At 74.0% G+C, this 20,158-nt stretch overlaps 1 protein-coding gene across 7 annotated transcripts; it reads left to right on the top strand.

Annotated features, from left to right (window-relative positions):
* Nucleotides 1-78: 78 nt before the first annotated feature.
* SLC4A2 (solute carrier family 4 member 2) lies at nt 79-20,093 on the top strand. Of its 7 annotated transcripts, XM_087732672.1 has the most exons (24): nt 79-259; nt 952-1,026; nt 8,550-8,694; nt 11,682-11,847; nt 11,946-12,181; nt 12,359-12,483; nt 12,632-12,858; nt 13,667-13,803; nt 13,997-14,177; nt 14,263-14,398; nt 14,584-14,767; nt 14,891-15,005; nt 15,134-15,318; nt 15,419-15,632; nt 15,743-15,964; nt 16,155-16,303; nt 16,497-16,691; nt 16,770-17,003; nt 17,137-17,226; nt 17,549-17,715; nt 18,017-18,270; nt 18,569-18,738; nt 19,023-19,196; nt 19,319-20,093. In XM_087732672.1, exons 3-24 carry the CDS (start codon nt 8,635-8,637, stop codon nt 19,397-19,399), a joined length of 3,702 nt encoding a protein of 1,233 aa, XP_087588798.1. In that variant the 5' UTR covers nt 79-259; nt 952-1,026; nt 8,550-8,634; the 3' UTR covers nt 19,400-20,093. The 7 variants fall into 7 exon arrangements, with proteins under 7 accessions (XP_087588798.1, XP_087588807.1, XP_087588814.1 ...); XM_087732681.1 differs by lacking the exons at nt 79-259; nt 952-1,026 and adding an exon at nt 2,931-3,301; XM_087732688.1 differs by lacking the exons at nt 79-259; nt 952-1,026 and adding an exon at nt 4,024-4,152.
* Nucleotides 20,094-20,158: the final 65 nt, after the last annotated feature.

Genomic DNA, 20,158 nt, shown 5'->3' on the forward strand with positions numbered 1-20,158 from the left:
CAGCCGCACCTTCCCGCCCCCTCCGGTCCCGGGTTTGATCCCCGGGACCCCCCGCCCCGCCCCGGGGCACGGCGGCACCGGGCCCGGCCGCGGCGGGGTCCCCTGCGGGGCCCGCGCGGGGGGCGGTGACCGCGCCCGCCGGGGACGGTGCCGGGACCCGCCCGGCCCCGCCCCGGCCCCGCCCCGCCCCGGCGCGCTCCCCTTCCCTCTCCCGCCCCGCGGGGCTGTGCAGACCCGCCCGGCGCGGCGGGACTCTCCGGTAAGCGGTGGGGCCGGGAGCGGGAGCAGGAGCCGCGTTGGCGCCCAGCGGGGGTGGCCGGGCAGGGCTCGGCCGGTCCGGTCCCGGTGCTGCCCGCCCGCCTGGTCCCGCCCGTGCCCCGCTCCCCCGCGCTGTGCCCCGCACGCCGCTCCCGCCGCCCCCCGAGCCCCCTCCCGGCCCGGCCCGGCCCCCCACGGGAGCCCCGGCCCCCCCCGCCCGGGACGGGACCCGGGGCTCCGCGCCCGCCCGGCGGCTCCTTGCGGGGCGCCGAGTCCCGGCCCGGCCGCGGCCCCGCTTTCCCCCCCCCCCCGCCGCTGCCTCCGCGCCCCCCGGCGGGGCCCGGCCGTGGGGCGGGGGGGGCCCGGGGGTCGCAGGCCGTGTCCCGGGGCGGGCGGGGGCCGCGGGGCTCCGTGCCCCCAGCGCTCGCTCCTGGCTCCCCCGGGGCCTGCTGGCACCCCCGGGCCCCTCCCGCCCGCCTGCGCCGGCTCCCGCGCCTCTGCCGGCCGGGGCGTCGCACCTCGGCCCCCTCCCGCCGCCGGGGCCGCGTCCGTGTGCTCCCGCGTGGCCCTGGCAGCGTCGCACGCCGGAGCCGGCTTTCGGGATGACGGCTGCGCCGGGACACCGCGGGAGGTGGGAGAGCCGGGGTCGCGCTGCCGCCGCGCCTCAGCCCTTGGTGTCTTTTTATTTTGCAGCGGGGGCCGGAGCGACGCGAGGCAGCTCCATGCCCTTCCCTCCCGGCTCCTGAGCCCGACAGCGACCCTTGGCAGGTGAGAAACGCGGCGTCAGGGAGCCGCCCCGGCGTGCGGCAGCCGGCCGGCCGGAGCTGTCCTGCACCCGCCGCACACGGGGCCGGGGGCTGGAGGGCCGAGCGGAGGGAGCGTCCTGAGGCTCAGCCCCGTCCCGGCGCGTCCCCGCGAGTGGCCCTGTCTGGCGGCACAGAGCTGCCGCCCAGGGGGTCGCACCCACCCGGCACGGCGCTTGCCGGGAGCCGCCTCGTGCGGTGCTGGGTGGCGAGCAGCGCTGCCCGCTTGCGAAACGCTGCGGGTGTTGAGCAACGCTGGGCACGGGTCCAGCCCCGCCGCTCTCCCACTCGCACGCTGGCGTGGGCTCCCACGGCCCCGGACCGGGGACGGCGCTGCCCTGCGTGGGGTCCTGGGGCAGGGGGGCAGCGGGTCCCGGGGGACACGGCGCCTGTGCCTGCCCCTGGGCCGCTTGGTGCAGGCAGGGATGCGGGCAGAGCCGCTCCCCAGGGCCCTCACAGCTCTCCTGCCAGAGGCTCCCGCCATCTCTGATCTGGTGTCAGGAGACGGGGTTGCTCCGAGCAGGAATCGTTGGCGGCTCGGTGGTGGTCCCCGGGGCTGCGGGGAGGGGTCCGTCCCCGGTCCCGCCGGGGGCTCAGCCTCGAGGCGGTGGGGGCTGCCCGGCCCCGCCGTCATGCTCTTCGGGGTCGCTGCACCGGTTCAAGCGGCTGCCAGGAGCGCGGGATTTGATCGCCCTAACGACCCTCCTGGCACCGGCGCCTGCGGCTCCCCGCGGGCAGCCCGTCCACCCCGGCCCCCTCCCGGGAGCAGGGACGGGGCTGGCCCCGAGCCCAGGCAAGGGCTGCACCGGTGGGCTCTGCCCCGCGCCCCCTCGCTGCTCCCCAGCCCCCGGGCGCTGCCCCGCGCCGCTGTGGGAGGGTTCTGGCTGCCCCCTCCCTCGCTGCCCTCCTGCCTGTGCCCGGCGGGTGCGGGTCCTGCCCGGCCACGTGCCCCGCCGAGGAACGCTGCCGTCGGGGTCCGCAGGCGAAGGCGCGTGGTGGGGCCGGCCCTGGAGGGTCCCCGCGCTGATGAGGGGCTGCAGCCTCTCCCTGCCCAGCTTTGCTCCGCGCCACTGTAGCGAGGGCGGTGATGGTGCCGCAGGGTGGGCTCGGCGCTCCCCGGGGCGGGCGGGGACGTTGCAGGGGACGGGGGCGGCAGCAGCGTCCTTGGGACGGGATGGGGGACGCTCCTGCCGCCCCCGTCCCCTGCAACGTCCCGGGGTGGGATGGGGGTGGCCCCACAGCGGTGACCCCCTGATCGGGGATGCTGGCACAGCCGGCGGAAGGGAGGGGGCCGTGGGAGCCGCCACCTGGCCGGGTCCCCACGCAGAGCTGTGGGGTGGGGGAGTCTGGCCGCGATCCCCGGCACGGCCCCCATAAGCGCAGCCCTGTCATTAGAGGGGACCGGGCGGCCGCAGGGACCGGGCTGGCTGCCTGAGGACGCCGCGCCGGGGCTTGCCAGGGGCGCCGAGGCTGGCGGGGGGGGTGCAGGCTGCCACCAGCTCCTTCCCGCTCTCTGCCCCACGTCTGCCTGCCCCACAGCCCTCATCCAGCACGTCCCGGTGCTTGTCCCCTCGTAGGGTGCCGAGCACCGCACCTGTGCAGGCGAAGCCCCCGGCGCCTGCTCCTGCTTGCGCTCCTGGGGCTGCGGGGCTGTGTCCCCGCCATGGCCCCCCGGGCCGGCTGCTCCGCGGGGCAGGAGCGTGGCCTCTCCGTTGGCACTCGCCCATCCCTGGCCGCTGGCACTCGACGCTGGCTGCCCCCGTGCCCAGCGGGAGCCGCGGCGCAGAGGTGGGGCTGCCCGAGGAGCTGTTCCGGGACTTGGCACCGCTGCTCTGTTTGGATAAAGTGGCCTGGTGCAGGCTTGCCGAAACAAAGACTCTCGCTGCTGCCGCCGCCGCTGCTGATTTTTTTCTTTCGCGCCGGTATAAAAGCTCCCGGCAGCATCCGGCACTCGGCAGCTCGCGGTGCGGCGGGGCAGAGCGTGGCTGCCCACTGCCCACGGCCCCGCTCCGGCCCCGTGGCAGAGGGCAGGGGCTCGGCCCGCGGGAGAGGCAGCCGGAGGGGCTGCGCCGGCCGAGGGCCCCGTCGTACCGAGGGCCCCACTCCGTCTCCTGCTGGGGCACTTCCCGGTCCTGGGGGACGCTCGCCGGCCAGGCAGGCGCCCAGCAGCCTCCGTGGGAAGCCGGCAGCAGCAGGAGTGTGACCGGAGCTGCAGCCTTGCCGGGTCAGCAGGCGATGGGGTGAGTGGGGCAGAACCGCCTGCCTGTGCCGGGGCCGGCGGGGGACGGAGCGGCACAGCCAGGCTCACACCTCCCTGGCCTCCAGGCAGCCGCGGGTGGGTGGGCGTATGGCCCCCGGCCCTGCCATGGGTGATGGTGTGGAGGGCTGACCACAGCCCTTCTCATGGCTGGGACCCCAGGGCAGCCGCCGGGGACCAAGGGGTCAGTGCCGGGGCATGTCCTGGGGTGGCACACGGAGCCTGGCACCGCGGCACAGGGGCAGCGGGTCCACGGGGGAGGCAGCCGTGCCTGCCCCTTCCCAGGGCTGGGCCGGGGACAGCAGTGGGGACTGCCGGCCGGGGCGGCGGGAGCCTCTCATGGGGGGCCCGGCCTCTCCAGGGCTGGGCCGAGGGGGCCGTGGTGGTGGGGTGGCGGGGGGCTGGCAACCACGGTGGGGAGGAGCACGCCGCCGGGCCGCATCCTGCGGGGTCCGTGGGGCCGCCCCTGCCTGCGGCGGCTGCGCCTGCCCTGCCTGCCGGCCCCCCCGGGGCCGGTCCCCGGGCGCGGCGGTGGCACTGGCGTGGGCGTGGGCGCGGAGCTGTGCAGCACCGTGATTCATCTCCCAGATCCGGCGGTTTCGAGGTCGCGGGGCGGGGGGTGCGCGGGGGGAGGATATTTTTGGTGGCGGCTTCTAAAGTTGCAGTGTCTAGAAAACCTCTGCCGGGATGGGAGCTGTGCCACAGGCGGTGTTGTCCTGGCCCTGCTCCGTCCCGCGGCGTCCGCTGCGGCCGTGGGGGGGTGCGGGCCCCAGGTGGGCGCCCGGGAGGCGCTCGGGGCGGCGGGATCTCCCGGGCATCTCCCGGAGCAGCCAGGTGAGCTGGGCAGGGGGCAGCGGGGCGAGCAGGAGCAGCTGGCCCGTGCCATGCGGACACCTTCGGCGGCCTCCGGCCCTTGGGCACGGGGCACGGATGCTGCCCGGGAAGCGAGGGGCTGCTGGGAGCTCTGGGTGGTCTCCTGCCTGCCGGTGCTCGGGGGTGGGCGGGGGAGCTGGGGCACGCTGCCGGGACCCCTCTCGGCACCGCTCTCCGTTTTGGGGTGCAGGGAGCCAGGGCTCATGCCCTGCCTGTGCAGGTGGGAGGCCAGCACATGGCCACCGCGGGTGCTGGCGGTGCGTGCCGGAGCTGCGCGGTGGCACAGCAGAGCCTGGGCACCGTCGGGGTGCTGGCGCAGCTCTGCCTCGGGGCGCTGCCTGTGGGGGAGCGGGTGCTGGTGCAGCCCCGGGAGCAGTGCCGGTGCTGGGGCAGCTCTGCCGGCACCGGCTCGTGGCTCCCGCATTTGGGACACAAGCTCCCCAAGGAGCAGCGGGATGAGCGTGGCTGTGCCAGACCATCCTCTCCCTCCCGCTGGCTGTGCCCGAGGAAGCCGTCCCGGCAGGAGCCCGGGGTCTGGGCAGCCCCTGCCGCGGTGAGGGTCTGTGCAGGCAGCGGGCCTGCGTGGCACACGGGGACGGGGCTCTGCTCCCGCTGCGGCACGGGCCTGGGGGGGCCGGCCGTGGCCCAGGAGCCATGGCGGGTGCTGGCCATGGCTCCGTGTCCAGGCAGCATCTGTGGGCTGTGCTCCCCACGGTGCAGGGGGTGGGGGGAGCCCATCCTGCCGGGCTGCAGGCAGTGAGTGTCACCCCATGGCAGCTGAGTGCTGCGGCTCGGTGGCCCATGCTGGTGTCCCCAGCCCCAGTCAAGGAGCCGGTGCAGCATCGCTGCTGGCAGCAATGGCAGCAGGAGGGCGGGGGGACAGGCCTGGGGGGCACAGAGACCCCCGGGGCAGCCGTCGCCATCCCCGGGCTGGGCTGCGGGGCGGGTGGGTTGTGCGGCCAGGGCGCAGCCTCGCCGTGCCGGGCAGGCTGGGGAGAGCGGGGCGCGTCTGCCTGGCGCGATGGGCACAGCCTGACCTGAGCCAGGCTCACCCTGCTGCAGTTTTGCCTGGAAATTGGGTACGAGGCATTCCTGGGAGGTGGCTGCCAGCGGGAAGGTGGCAAGGGACGCCGTGTGTTCGCCGTCACCGCGGCACAGGGCAGGCCGGGGCTGCAGATGTGCCTCTGGTTCCTGACCAGACGTGGCGCGGTGGTCACCGTCAGCCTCACCCCTGGCTGTGGGCGCAAACGTGCATGGTACACGTGTGTGTGTGTGTGTGTGTGTGCTGACCCCGCGTCGGGGACCTGCTCCCGGCACTGCCGCTGCCGGCCCATCCCCAGGCTGGGTGACATGGTGTGAGGAGGCACCGTGCTGCCGGCGGTACTGGCACAGGGGAGCGGGCAGCCGCGCTCTGGCTGGCCCCCGCTGCCCCACGGCTCCCCCGCTCCCCGTCCCGTTACCCCTCCTGGGGTTTTGGGTTTGTGCTGTGGGGACGTGGCTGCCGCAGCCACAGAAGGGCCGGCAGCGGCATTGCCTCACTTCCCGCCTTGCTCAACCCTCCGCCAGCCCGTGTGGTGCTGGCGGGTGCCAGCGGTGGGGCCGGGCGCGGGAGGGGGCTGTGGGCGCGTGGGCCCCGTGGGGCAGCCCCCACGGCGTGGGGCGTGTGGCCGGGGCCGAGCCCTCTAATCGCCTCAGCGGATCAGGCGGGCAGGCCGGGGCCGGTCCCAGGAATGCGACTCCGGCACCGGTGGGAGCCGCCGAGCCGGCTCGCGCACAGGCTCTGATCGGAGCCAGCCGGTAATTAGCGGTGCGGTGTTGGCAGCCCGTGGCCGTATCTGCGGACCTGCCCCGCTTATCGGAGCGGCCTGTTCCCTCGCACAAGGGGCCATTGTGCTGCACCGCCGGCCCGGGGAGGCCGCACGCGGGGCGCGGCGTGGCGTGGCACGCGGGGCTGGGGCTGGCGCTGCCGTGGGTGCTGCTGCCGCCCCTGCCAGCCTGCCCCTGCGTGGCACAGCCAGAGCACGCAGCCCCGACCCTCCTGCCCCGCGGCTGGGCCCGGAGAGGGCGAGGTGGTGGCACCGCAGCCGTGCCGGTGCCCGGAGCCACGTGGTGTCAGCGGCACAGCACTGAGCGCCAACACAAGCGGAGCTGCAGTGGGGCAACCCTGCGGCCGCTGGGCATCCCGGCTCATCGGCCCCGGCCCCCGCTGCCCCCCATCCCGGGGTGCGGGAACGCCCTGGGGAGCAGGGCCGGCCACGGGGCAGGTGGGCGCCGACCCAGCGCGGTGCCTGGGGCAGCCGCCGGAGCTCCTGGTGCGGGCTGGCTCGTGGGCTCCTCTTTGCAGGGCTGGCACGAGCCGCTGAGCCGTTCCTGGCCGGCTGCCCAGCCGTGCCTGCCGGGTGACTCAGCCGCCACCACGGAAAGCAGAAGTCACCCCCCCGGGTGCCCGTCACCCTTTCCAGCAGGGTCAGGCCATAGGCTCCCAGGCGCCGTGTTGTCCCCTGCACAGCCGTGCCTGGCACCGCTGGCTTGCCTGCCCTGGCACCGTCCTGCCAGGTCCCTGCGGTGGCACTGCCAAAGCCCGGGGCAAGGGGCTGGTGGGGCAGGATGCCGGGAGCCCCCAGTTTCAGGCAAGGGGCAGGCAGCCGGCTGCCCGCGGGCGCTGCTGGGGCTGGTACCCAGCTCCCCCGCGCCGAGAGCCGGTGAGAGCGCGGCTCGGGGCCGCTTCCCAGCTCGGCGTTCCCCGAGAACAATCCCAAGTGTGTTCCCGGGACTCTAATTCCTGTGAGTTGTCAGCGGGATTAAACCCAAAAAGCTGCTTATGGCCAGGAGTGGCAAGCGCCTTCCCGCACCGGAGCCCCAGCACCTGCCGGCCGTGGTGGCCTGGCGCCGGCTCCCCAGGGTGGGTGGGATGGGGGCACCGTCCTGCGGGGAGCTCGGCCCAGGCGTGACACCGGCGGTGCTGGCTGTGCCCAGCTGGTCACTCAACGCCGCTGACGCTCCCCGTGGGCTCTGCCCCCCGCCTCGATGCCCTGGAGACCCCCGCTCCCAGCAGCCACTCCCGCTGGCACCAGGGAGCCCCCGCACCCCGCTTGCTGGTCCCCGTCCTCGGGGCTGGGCGGACGCAGCCCCATGGGACCCCTCGGCACCACCCTCGAATCACCCAGCAAAGGCAGCTTGGGGGTCTTGGCTCCATTTGGGGGGGGAATGGAGGTGCTGGCTTGTTCCCTGCTCGGTTCCAGCCCTGCTGGGTCAGGCAGGTGCACTGGTGAGACGAGCTGTGCCCGGATCAGCTCCCCACTACCCGTGCCGCGGTCAGGGGGCTGCAGCCAGCCCCCCTCGGTCACGGCACTATGGGGTGCAGGGGTTGGGGGGTCCCCATCCCGAGTGGGGGGGGGGGAAGTTTCGGCTGCCGGCTGTGGCTTGGCGGGTGCCCCGGGAGAGCGGCGCGGCAGGGCGGTTAATCTGCGCTCGCTCGTTTGGAATGTGGATGTGCTGGCTCCGGCCCCGGATGGGGAGCGGGGATTAGGGAGCAGCCAGAGCTGGGTAGCGCCGAACCAAAGAGAAGGTATGATCCAGTGCTGCGGCCAGGCTCGAGGAGCCACGGTCTCGGCGTTTGCCGAGACCGCGGCTCCTCGAGCCTGACCGCAGCCACCGTGCTTGCGCCCCAGGGTGCCTGTTGGGGATGGCGTGGCGGAAGGGGTGCCGGTGATGGTGACGAGGATGGTGATAGTGAGCCACCCATGTGAGACGCAGTCATCCGTCACCACCCTCCTCGGTCCCCACCGTCACGTGGGGCCATCTCCCACGGCAATAAACCCAGCACACCGCTGCCGGAGGGGTCAGCCTGGTGCCTGGGGAGCTGCCGAGGGGCAAGTGTGGGGCGAAGATGGCTGGTGGGCAGGTGTGGGGGCCGGGAGGGAGGGGTGGGGGGCTCGCAGGGCTGGGGGGGAGCAGTCACTGCTGACGTCCCCCGGGGTCTGGCTCCCTGCCTGCACCCCGCGGGGCTGGGCGCACGCCTGGGGTGCCAGCGGGGGGGCTGGGTCCTGTCCCGCTGCCCCGGCTCCGCTCCCCTCCCTTCGTTTGTCTTGGCCCTTGCTCTCCCGCTCCCACCGGCTGCCAAGACAAACCAGCCCTGAGCCAGCCCCGGGGCCAGCCCTGCCCGCGCCTTCCCCCCGGCCCCCGGGCAGCCGAGGAGGGGCAGACCCCGACCCCCAGCCTGTGGCGCTGCCCTGGGGACGGCAGTGGCACCTGGTGCCCGGGGAAAGGGGACAGCCGGCAACCGTGCGGCCCCTCGGGGCATGGCCGCTGCGGGGGGAGCGCTGGCTGTGCCCCTGAGCGCCCCTCTCTGCCCCCAGGTTATGCTGCCCCGACGCCGTCCCCTGAGCCCCCGTGAGAAGGAGAAGGGCTAAGCCGGCCGTCCCGGGGCGCCGCGCCAGCGCCATGACCCACTCCCAGGTGTCCTCCGAGATCCACCACATCGTCTCCTCCGCCTTCCAGAGCGTAAGTGCGGCTGCCGGGAGGGTGGTGGGGCTGCACCCCCTGCCGCTGCCCGGCTGGGCGAGGGGTGCCACGGCACGGCCCTCGCACCTGTGGGGCAGGGCTGTGGCACGCTGGCAGAGCCCCGTGGCACCCACCCTGTGGCACGGCCACGGGGCAGGGCTGTGCCCCGCAGCAGCCAGCCTGGGGCAGGCTGAGCCGACGGTGCCGGGGCGGTGGGTGCCCTTGAGGCAGGCGCTGCTGGGGCGCGTTGGGCCGGGGCCGCCGGCTCTGCCGGTGCCACTCACCTGCCCCAGCTGTGCAGGGTGCCAGCAGTGCCAGCGCCGCACAGCTGTCGTGTGGGTTCGGGAGCAGAGTTAATGATTAACCCTTTGCGTCGTGCTGCGCGACTGCCCGGTGCCGTTGGGCAAGTCCCCATCGCCACGCACGTGACCGGGGATGGGACCTGCGGCCCCTTCCTCGCGGCTCTGCCACCCATGGATTTCCTCCTGAGCTCCCGGGTAAGCCGCGGCCTCGCCCGGGCTGCCGGGCTGGCAGGTCCCTCGTCCCCTGACACCCGGCCGAGGGCACCCGTCCCCCCCGTCCGGGCGCCGAGGCTGGGCCTGGCGGAGCCGTGGGCATCCCACGGGCGAGGGAGCGTGCAGGGCCGCGGGGCATCGCCCCAGGACGGGGCGGCAGCTCGGGAGCAGCTCGGCCCCGCTGACCGCTGGCTGCGGCACACGTGGGGACGCGGGCGCTCGGTCACGCCGGGCCGGGGACGAGGCGGGTTTGGTGAGGGGGTCCTGAGAATCGCTGTGGGCAGGGTCTGCATGCGGGCGCCGGAGGGACCAGGCCACGGGGGCGGCAGGGACGCGCGGCGTGGTCACGTGGGCAGCGGATGGGGAGCCCAGGGCCGTTTTGGGGCTGGCAGGATCCTGGGGCCGGGGCACGGGGGTTTGGGGGCTGGCATCAGGCTGCCTCGCCGGGCGCCGCCGAGTGTCCAGGGCGCTACCGGGGGTGGAGGATGGAGACCGGCGGGTTTGCGGGGCGCAGCACTGCGCGGACCGGGTGGGAGGGTCTGGGAGGGCCGTGGGGCGTCGGAAGGGGTCGCTGGGGGCGGTGGAAGGGACGTGGCAGGAGCGGGGGGATGCGGGCAGGGGACGTGGCCTGATGCTGCCGTCGTCATGTGGCGGCCTCGATGCTGCGGGGCGTGGGTGTGATGGGACGGCGTGGGTCCGCCTGTTCCCTGTCACCCCCATCACGGTACCCCCATCCCGGGCAGGGCCCGGGGGCTTTGGGGTCACCGCGCGGTGGGGACGGGGGCCAGGACGTGCCAGGCTGGGGGGTGTGGGGGGGGCCGGCACGCGCTGTGGGGCACCGACACGGGGTGCCGGGCTGTCCCCAGGGAGGCTGGCACCCCGCCGCCCTGCCCGGGGTGTCCCAGCAGGCAGAGCCCACCACCCGCCGCCCCGGCAGGGGACGGTGCCCGGGGGGCCCCTGTCCCCACCCGGCCCCTGCCGCGTCTGGGCAGCACCGTCCTGCCCGTCCCAGTGCCCCCACGTCCCCCCACCCCGGGGCTCTGGGACCTGCCTCGTCCCGGGGGTCGCTGGGGGGGCCGGGGCGGGGGGGGGCGGCAGTGCAGCCCCAGCAGGGGCGGGGGGGCAAAGCTCCCGCCTTACCGGGGCTTTACCGGTAAGGTACGGGGGGGGGGAGGGGGGAGCTGTGCGTTACCGGGGGGACGGCTGTGCATTGCTCGGGGGGGTCGGTGCCTTCCCGGAGGGGCCGTGTATTGCCGGGGGGCCGTGCATTCCGGGGGGGGTCGGTGCATTCCGGGGGCGGTCCGCGCGTTCCCGGGGGCCGGAGCTCGGCCGGGGGGTCGGTGCATTCCGGGGGGCCGTGTATTGCTGGGGGGTCGGAGCAGGGCCGGGGGGGTCGGTGCATTCCCGGGGCTCGGTGCCTTCCCGGGGGACCGGAGCTCGGCCGGGGGGGTCGGTGCCTTCCCGGAGGTCGGTGCCTTCCGGGGGGGCCGGTGCAGCGCCGGGGCTCGGTGCCTTCCCGGGGCCCGGAGCTCGGCCGGGGGGGCCGGCGCAGCCCGATGCTGCGGGCGCAGCCGGTGCCCTCTGCGGGCCGCTGTCACCTTGAGGCGGGCGCGGGGCGGCTCCGTCAATATTTGGCGAGGCCGGGGAAGGAGCCGCCGCCCCCCGCCCCCCGCCCCCGCCGCCCCCATCCCCGGCCGGGCCGGGCCGGGCCGCGCCGCCGATAAAGCGCTGCGGGAGCTGCGGCGGGAGCGCGGCTCCGCCATGACTCAGGTAGGACCGGCCGGGCGGGGACGCGCCCCCCGCACCCCCGGGCCCGCACCCTCGGGCCCCCGCACCCCCACCCCCTGCACCCCCACCCCCCCCCCACCCCCACCCCCCGGCCCCCCCAGCCCTGCACGTCCGTACCCCCCCAGCAGCCCCCCATCCCCAGCCCAGGGGTCCACCCCTCGCACCCCAGCACCCACAGCTGGGGCCCACCCGCAGCACTGGGACGGGGGGGGCACTGGGGGTGCTGGGTCCGGGCCGGCTGGGGAGCACGGCACCGGGGTGCTGGGGCACGCGCGGCACCTGGGATGCCAGGTTAGGGCTGCACTGGGGAGCAGGGCACTGGGGGTACTGGGGGTACAGGGGGAGAGCGCGGCACCAGGGCACTGTGCGGGGGATGCGGGGTCGGGCTGCACTGGGGAGCAGGGCACCGGCGTGCTGGGGGGAGCGCGGCACTGGAGCACAGCACCCAGGCTGGGGGCACGGCGTGCGCTGGGTGCAAATGGCGCGGCAGGCACCCAGCCCAGGGGCGCAGCCGGGGTGCACAGCCCACAGCGCACCGGGGGGCGCGTCCCTTGGGTGCAGGGCCTTTGGGGACACCGGAGAGCCGCCGTCTGGGGTGCCCGCCACGCAGGGCTGCGTGACTGGGGCACGCTGGGGGCTGCCGGGAGTGCCCAGCGCCCGCTCAGCCCCGCTGCCGGCCTGCAGCCCGAGCAGGAAGCGCTGGGCGCCGGCTCGCCCGCGTTTGGGGAGGAGGAGGAGAAGGACCTGAACAAGGCGCTGGGCGTGGAGCGCTTCGAGGAGATCCTGTGCGACGCGCACCCCCGCAACGCGGAGGAGGCCGGGCGCAGCTATGGCGAGGAAGACTTTGAGTGTGAGTGGGGCCTGGGGGGCAGCGGGCGGGCAGGCAGCGGGCGGGCAGCGGGCAGGCAGCAGGCAGGCAAGGTGCCAACCCTACCCTGTCCTCTGCAGACCACCGCCAGTCGTCCCACCACATCCACCACCCGCTCTCCACGCACCTGCCCCCTGACACCCGCCGCAAGAAGGGGGTGCCGAAAAAGGGCAAAAAGAAGCACCGCCGCGCCTCAGTCCCCGGCGAGACCCCCACCATCGAGGAGGCCGAAGAGGATGAGGACGAGGCATGTGATACGGAGACGGAGCGGCTGGCGGAGGAGCTCCCGCAGCCCGGCCCACCCGAGGCGGTGCAGGTGAGGGCAAGGCTGGGTGCGGGGGCAATGCTGTGCCCGACCTGCTCCGGGGGCTCTCGGGGCGGGTGGCTGGGCACAGCCGGGGCAGCGGGAGCTGGAGAGGAGCGGGAGCCCGTGGCGCCTGCGGCCGGGGGACACGGCTCCACGGCAGCCGCTTCCTCCCATGCCCTGTCTCAGTTCTTCCTGCAGGAGGATGAGGTGACCGAGCGCCGGGCAGAGGAGCCAGCGGCCCCCACGGCGCTGCCCGGCTCCCCGCCGGAGCCCTGTGGGTCCGCGTCCCCCAGGCAAACCCGGGCAGGCAGGTGAGCAGGGGCCAGGCAGCACCGGGGCTCGCCTGGGGCTTGGACGGGGCTGGGGCTCTCGGGGGCAGGCAGCCCCCTCCGGCTGCCCCACGGCAGGGCTGGGGGGCAGAGCGGGGGCTCGGCTCTGAGGTGGGCGCCTGCCTCGCAGCCCCGATGTGGAGGAGGGAGGTCCAGCGGAGGGAGCGGCCGCCGCCGAGGCTGGCTCCCCCGGTCGCCCCGTTCCCAAGTCGCAGCCGGGGCACCGCAGCTACAACCTGCACGAGCGGCGGCGGATCGGCAGCATGACGGGTGTGGAGCAGGCCCGGTACCAGAAGATGCCGACAGACGAGTCGGAGGCCCAGACGCTGGCCTCGGCCGACCTGGACTACATGAAAAGTGAGTGGGGGACACCCTGCGCCCCGGGGGCTGCGCTGGCAGCGTGCCATCGGCACAGTAGGAGCCGAGCCGTGTGCTGGGGTGAGCGGGGCTGGGGCCGGTGGTTCCGGCAGTGCCAGGCTGCCCCATGGCTGCAGCAGAGCCAGGCTGGGCGCACACTCTAGCCCTGCTGCAGGCGCTGGGTACGGCCACAGGGGACCCCTTCTCAGGGTGCTGGGGATGGGCCAGGTCCGTGTCTGCGTGGAGCGCGGCCAGGAGCTGGTGCCTGGGGCGGCTGGAGCCGGAGGCAGTGGTGGTGCCTCCCCCGGGTGCTCGCCAGCCCCTGGCGATTTGCAGCTCGGGGACTCCCAGGGCGGCGGGTGACGCTTCTGCCTCAGAGCTCCCCAGGGAGCGCTGCCTGCAGCAGCATCCGCCTGCTGACGGGCACAGGCAGCCCTTGGCGCGGGGGGCACGGGTGACCCCAGCGTGAGGAGCCACCTCGGCTCCTGCTCGTCACCACCAGCCCTGGCGCTGGAGAAGCAGCCCAAGGTGCCGCAGCGCTCGCCAGCACGCAGACCGCATCCCCGCTCCCCCGCCGAGTGCCGCCCTGCCGTGCTCACGGACCCCGGGGCTGTGATGGTCCTCCCCTGGCCCCGGCTCGGGTCCCTCTGCTCGGAGCTGCCCCGGGGCAGGCTGCCAGCCCACAGCTCCCCTGGGCTGCCCGGGGCCGGGGCTCAGCGGCCCCCCCGGGCCGGGGCTCGAGATGCGGGGCTGTGAGCTCTGCAGGTCACCCGCCCACCGCCATCGCTGTCTTCCCCGTCTCCGGCAGGTCACCGCTTCGAGGACGTGCCGGGGGTGCGCCGGCACCTCGTCCGGAAGAGTGCCAAGGCGCAGGTGGTCCACGTCAGCAAAGACCACAAGGAGCCCAGCACGCGACACCGCAAGCAGGACCGGCAGCCCCATGAGGTGCGGGGTCCCGGGGCGCGGGCAGGGCTGGGGGTCCCGGGCGTGGTGGAGGAGCCGGAGCGCGGTGCAGGAGCGGGGGAGTGGCTGGGTGGGCGCGTCTCACTCGGGGTGCTGCAGAGGGGGGCTGTCTGCCCGTGGCCCCGTCGCCGTGGGGGTCCCTGCCGTCCTGGCGCTGAGCTGGCTGTGCCGGCAGGTGTTCGTGGAGCTGAACGAGCTGGTGGCGGACAAGAACCAGGAGCTGCAGTGGAAGGAGACGGCACGCTGGATCAAGTTTGAGGAGGACGTGGAGGAGGAGACGGACCGCTGGGGCAAGCCCCATGTGGCCTCCCTGTCCTTCCGCAGCCTCCTGGAGCTGCGCAAGACCCTGTCCCACGGTAGGGAGGCAGCGCCGGCCCCACGGGGCCCGGGCGGGGGGGGGTCCCTGGCCCCGCTTGCCTCAGCCCCCCCTCCCTCACCCAGGGGCTGTGCTCCTCGACCTGGACCAGAAGACGCTGCCGGGAGTGGCTCACCAGGTGGTGGAGCAGATGGTCATCACCGACCAGATCCGGGCCGAGGACCGCGCCAACGTGCTGCGGGCCCTGCTGCTCAAGCACAGGTGAGCGCGGGGGGGCAGCGACCCGCAGCCCCCCCTCCGCCGGGCACCGGGCTCTGCTCCCCACGGCCGTGGGGACAATGCTGTCCCCGGGGCTACCAGCATGCAGCGTGCCGGCAGGGATGGCTGTGCCAGGCTGTGCTGGCTCCCACCGGGCCACCACCGACAGCCCTGGCTTTGTCCCGCAGCCACCCGAGCGACGAGAAGGACTTCTCCTTTCCCCGAAACATCTCAGCCGGCAGCCTGGGCTCCCTGCTCGTGCACCACCACAGCACCAACCACGTGGCCGAGGGCAGCGAGCCGGCCGTCACCGAGCCCCTCATTGCCGGCCACGCCGTGGAGCACGACACGCGGGTTGATGTGGAACGGGAGGTGAGCCTGGCTCCCGCGGCTGTGCTGCACCGTCCCCAGCCCTCTGCCCGTGCCTTCCTCCCGGGCTCCTCATCCTCGGGAGGGGCCCTGACCCCAGCGCTGCTGCGCACTCTGTCCCCGCAGAGGGAGGTCCTCACCCCCACGCCGCCGGCCGGCATCACTCGCTCCAAGTCCAAGCACGAGCTGAAGCTGCTGGAGAAGATCCCGGACAACGCCGAGGCCACGGTGGTGCTTGTGGGTACGGAGGGGTGGTGGGGGCTGGGCGGGGGGGTGGGGGGTTGGGGACCGCATGCCAGGCTCCCGCAGAGACCCCCTGCGCCCCACGGTGCCCCAGTGAGCCTCGCGGTGACCCCCGGTGTCCCCCAGGCTGCGTGGAGTTCCTGGACCAGCCCACCATGGCCTTCGTGCGGCTGCAGGAGGCGGTGGAGCTGGACTCGGTGCTGGAGGTGCCCGTCCCCGTGCGGTTCCTCTTCGTGCTGCTGGGGCCCAGCAGCACCCACATGGACTACCACGAGATCGGGCGCTCCATCTCCACCCTCATGTCCGACAAGGTGAGCGCCGCGTCTCTGCCGGGGCCGTGCCGCCGCGGCCGGGCTCGGGGCCCCGCGGTGCCCCCGGACGGGCGCTCTGACCCCGCCGTCGCCCCGCCAGCAATTCCACGAGGCCGCGTACCTGGCCGACGACCGCCACGACCTCCTCAACGCCATCAACGAGTTCCTGGACTGCAGCGTGGTGCTGCCGCCCTCCGAGGTGCAGGGCGAGGAGCTGCTGCGCAGCGTCGCCCACTTCCAGCGCGAGATGCTGAAGAAGAGGGAGGAGCAGGAGCGGCGGCTGCTGCTGGAGCCCAAGTCCCCCGAGGAGAAAGGTGCCGGCAGGGCTGGGAGCAGGGCGGGATTGGGGCAGGGTCTGGGGGGGGGCACCCGGCTGGCAGGGTCTCACCATCCGTCCGTCTGTCTGTCTTTCTGCGGGGCGCAGCGCTGCTAAAGCTGAAGGTGGTGGAGGGCGAGGGCGAGGAGGATGATGACCCCCTGCGGCGCACGGGCCGGCCCTTTGGGGGGCTGATCCGGGACGTGCGGCGGCGGTACCCCAAGTACCTGAGTGACTTCAGGGACGCGCTGAACCCCCAGTGCATCGCGGCCGTCATCTTCATCTACTTCGCCGCGCTGTCGCCGGCCATCACCTTTGGAGGGCTGTTGGGTGAGTGCTGGGGGGCACGGCACTGCACAGGGGGCCGGAGCGGGGCACTGCATGGGGCACTGCAGGCGTGGGTGCTGCGTGCCGCCCCGCGCGTGCGCTGCAGGAGGGAGCGGGTAGGAGAGGAGCTGCCATCAGCTGTGACGCCGGGGATGAAGGCTGGCGGGTGTGTCTGAGCCTGTCCTGCCCGCAGGGGAGAAGACACAGGACCTGATCGGGGTGTCTGAGCTGATCATCTCCACATCGCTGCAGGGCGTGCTTTTCTGCCTGCTGGGCGCCCAGCCCCTGCTTGTCATCGGCTTCTCGGGGCCCCTGCTCGTCTTCGAGGAGGCTTTCTTCACGGTGAGGGGCAGGGCGAGCCGCCGTGGGCAGGAGCAGGGCGGCGGGACGTTCCTGGGTGCTGTGGGGCAGACATCCCCCCGGCCCCACTGCTCCCTGCCCCGCTGCCCGGGGCTCTGCCCCAGCCCTGCAGCCATCCCTCCTGCTGACACTGCCTGTCCCTCTGCCTGTCCGTCCGTCCGCGTGGCACTGGCAGTTCTGCACGTCCAACGAGCTGGAGTACCTGGTGGGGCGCGTCTGGATCGGCTTCTGGCTCATCCTCATCGTGCTGGTCATGGTGGCCTTCGAGGGCAGCTTCCTGGTGCGCTTCGTCTCCCGCTTCACCCAGGAGATCTTCGCCTTCCTCATCTCCCTCATCTTCATCTATGAGACCTTCTCCAAGCTGGCCAAGGTGAGCTGGCGGGGTGGGGGTGGGGGAGCCCGCGGGGCGGGGACAGGCAGGACCGGCCTGAGCGTCGTGCTGCCGCAGATCTTCCAGGAGCACCCCCTGCACGGCTGCCTGCGGGCGAACGACACGGGCGCAGAGGCAGAGGCGTGGAGCAACACCAGCACGGCCCCAGCCAACGGCACGGCCGGCCGCGCCGCAGCCAAGGTGACGGGGCAGCCCAACACGGCGCTGCTCTCGCTGGTGCTCATGGCTGGCACCTTCTTCATCGCCTTCTTCCTGCGCAAGTTCAAGAACAGCCGGTTCTTCCCCGGACGGGTGCGTGGGGCAGGCGGGACGGCGGCACGGGCGCTGCGTGGGGCCCTGGGGTGAGCCCAGCTTTGGGGGCAGGGCTGGGCCGGGGGGGCCGGGCGGTGGGGCTAGGGCCGGGCTGACGCTGCTCTTCCTCCAGATCCGGCGGCTCATCGGGGACTTCGGGGTGCCCATTGCCATCCTGGTGATGGTGCTGGTGGACTACAGCATCCAGGACACCTACACACAGGTCAGCACCCAACCGCCCCCCTGGGTGGGACCCCCACCCCCCACCATCCTGTGGGGCCCTGGTCCCGCTCTCCTGCTGCCGTCCTGGCTGCAGGTCAGCTGCTCCCAGCACGTGCGGCACCGTCTGTCCCTGCCGCCGCTGCCACGGTGCTCGGCCGCCTCTGGCTCCCCGCTTTGCCGGGAGCCCTTGCAGTCCGGCTGCGGCAGGTCCCGGTGCCTCCACGGCTCACCCCCTGCCCGTGGCACCCCTCGCTCTGGGGGAGCTGCGTGCCGGCGGCAGAGCCAGCGCCCCCACCCCGGCGTTTCTCGCCTTCCCCCCGCAGAAGCTGAGCGTGCCCAGCGGGTTCTCGGTGACGGCCCCGGACAAACGGGGCTGGGTGATCAACCCCCTGGGCGAGAAGAGCGACTTCCCCGTCTGGATGATGGTGGCTTGCGGTCTCCCCGCCATCCTTGTCTTCATCCTCATCTTCATGGAGACGCAGATCACCACGTGAGCGCAGCGGGGCAGGGCTGGGGGCCCGGCAGGGCCGTGTGGGGCAGGAGCGGGGCAGGGTGTGCCATGCCAAGCTGTGCCATGCCAAGCTGTGCCGTACCATGCCGTGCAATGCTGAGCTGTGCCGTGCTGAGCTGCGCCAAGCTGTGCAGTGCCGCGCTGTGCCAGGCCAAGCTATGCTATGCCGTGCTGAGCTGTGCCATGCTGAACTGTGCCGGGCCGTGCCATGCCAAGCTTTGCAGTGCCGTGCCGTGCCAAGTCCTGTCAAGCCACGCCAACAGTCTGCCCTTGTGCCCAGGCTGATCATCAGCAAGAAGGAGCGGATGCTGCAGAAGGGCTCTGGGTTCCACCTTGACCTCCTGCTCATTGTGGCCATGGGCGGCTTCTTCGCACTCTTTGGGCTGCCGTGGCTCGCCGCAGCCACGGTGCGCTCCGTCACGCACGCCAACGCCCTCACCGTCATGAGTAAGGCTGTGGCGCCCGGGGACAAGCCCAAGATCCAGGAGGTGAAGGAGCAGCGGGTCACTGGGCTGCTGGTGGCCGTGCTCGTCGGTAGGTCCAGCCTGCCCGCTGTGGGGCCCGGCCGGCCCCGCTCCGTCCCGCGTGGCTGCGGGGGCCGGGCAGCCCTGGGGAGCTGTGGCGGGGCAGGGAGCAGCGGTGGGGGGAGCAGCTGGGCCCACAGGAGCTTGGGGTGCCCCAAGCCCTGGCCAAGTTGGCGTGGCCATCCTGTCCCACGTGCACACCGGGGCCGCAGGGCCCTCCCCAAGCGCGGGGGGTGAGCGGGCAGGGAGGCATGGGGCTGGGGGCTGCCCCCTCCCCGGGCACCGCGGCTGACTCTGCTCTGGCCCAGGCCTGTCCATCGTCATCGGGAAACTGCTGCGGCAGATCCCGCTGGCCGTGCTCTTCGGGATCTTCCTCTACATGGGCGTCACCTCCCTCAATGGCATCCAGTTCTACGAGCGCCTGCAGCTGCTGCTGATGCCCCCCAAGCACCACCCTGACGTCACCTACGTCAAAAAGGTGAAGGGGGGCCCGGGGGTGGGACCCGCGCCTGGGGCAGCAGCCAGCCCGGGGCACCCTTGGGCTTCAGGCACCGGGGCGTCCGCCGGCCAGCCTCTGGCAGAGCCCCGTTTGGGGGGTCGGGGGGCCAGGGCAGTTCCTCTGGGGAGGCCGTGGGGAGCCGTGCCCTGGCCGGGGGGGGTCCCGCTGGGGGCAGGCGGTGCCTGGGGTAGGGGGGATGGGGGGCTCCAGCACGCGCGTGCCCCCGGCGCTGACGCCCATTGCTGACGCCCGGCGCCGCGCAGGTGCGGACGCTGCGCATGCACCTCTTCACCGGGCTGCAGCTGGCGTGCCTGGCCGTGCTCTGGGCCGTCATGTCCACGGTGGCCTCCCTGGCCTTCCCCTTCATCCTCATCCTCACGGTGCCACTCCGCATGTGCCTGCTCAGCCGCATCTTCACCGACCGGGAGATGAAGTGTGTAAGTACCTGCTCCGTGCAGCACGTCCCTTGTGCCCACGGGTGCTCGGGCCGTGGCGGCCGGACCCACGTGGGTGGGTGGGCGCTGAGGGAGCTGCCCGCTCAGTCGCCATCTCCCCGCAGCTGGACGCAGACGAGGCCGAGCCCATCTTTGACGAGCGGGAAGGTGTGGACGAGTACAACGAGATGCCGATGCCGGTGTGAGCGCGCGCCGGCCGGCGAGCTGCCCGCAGGCGCAGGGCCGGGCACGGCCAGGCCCCCGCGCCGCCGCCCTGCGCGGGGACGGGGGCAGCGGCTGCGCAGCCGTGCCCAGCCCGGGACGGGCGCCCCGCGCTCCCCGTGCCTTCGGGGGGCACCTGCCAAAGAGCGGCCGGCCCGCGGCCTCGCCCCGCCGGGGACCCCCGCCCCCCTCCTGGGCCGGGCCGGGCCTTCGGCCCCCCTGGGGCACCTCCTGACCGCGCCACGGGGCAGAGCCCCCCCGTCACCCCCAGCAGAGCTGCAGGTCCTGCCCCAGCCCCTCCGCAAGCCCCCAGCCGGGCCCTGGGCTCCCACCGGACAATCGGGCGTTTCCAAAATCCCACCGTGTTTTATTTAACAGAGTAATTTAAATGGCAATAAACAGCGTTATACCGAGCGTGCCAGGCTGAGGGGTGCCCAGGGGGCTGAGGCTGGAGGGGGGGGAGCGCTCTGCACCCCTGCCCGCGCCACAGCCGCCGGCAGCAGCACCCCGTGCACCGCGGCCGGGCTGGCCCCGCTGCCACCGAGGGTCCCCGCGGGGCAGCCGGGCGGGGGGCTGTGCCCCGGGGGGGGGCATGGGGGTCGCCTCGTGCCAACCCCGGCCGGGCAGGGGCCGTGGGCCGGCTGCTGCCTTGTACCAATAAACAGAACGGACTTTGCACGCTTTTCACCAGTTTTATTGTAAAGTTAACCCCCGCTGCCCAAGCACCCCCCTCCTCCCGGCTC

The sequence above is a fragment of the Nipponia nippon genome, unplaced genomic scaffold (genome assembly GCF_047370975.1).
Source record: "Nipponia nippon isolate SJK-2023a ecotype South Korea unplaced genomic scaffold, ASM4737097v1 scaffold_1, whole genome shotgun sequence".
Taxonomy (NCBI): domain Eukaryota; kingdom Metazoa; phylum Chordata; class Aves; order Pelecaniformes; family Threskiornithidae; genus Nipponia; species Nipponia nippon.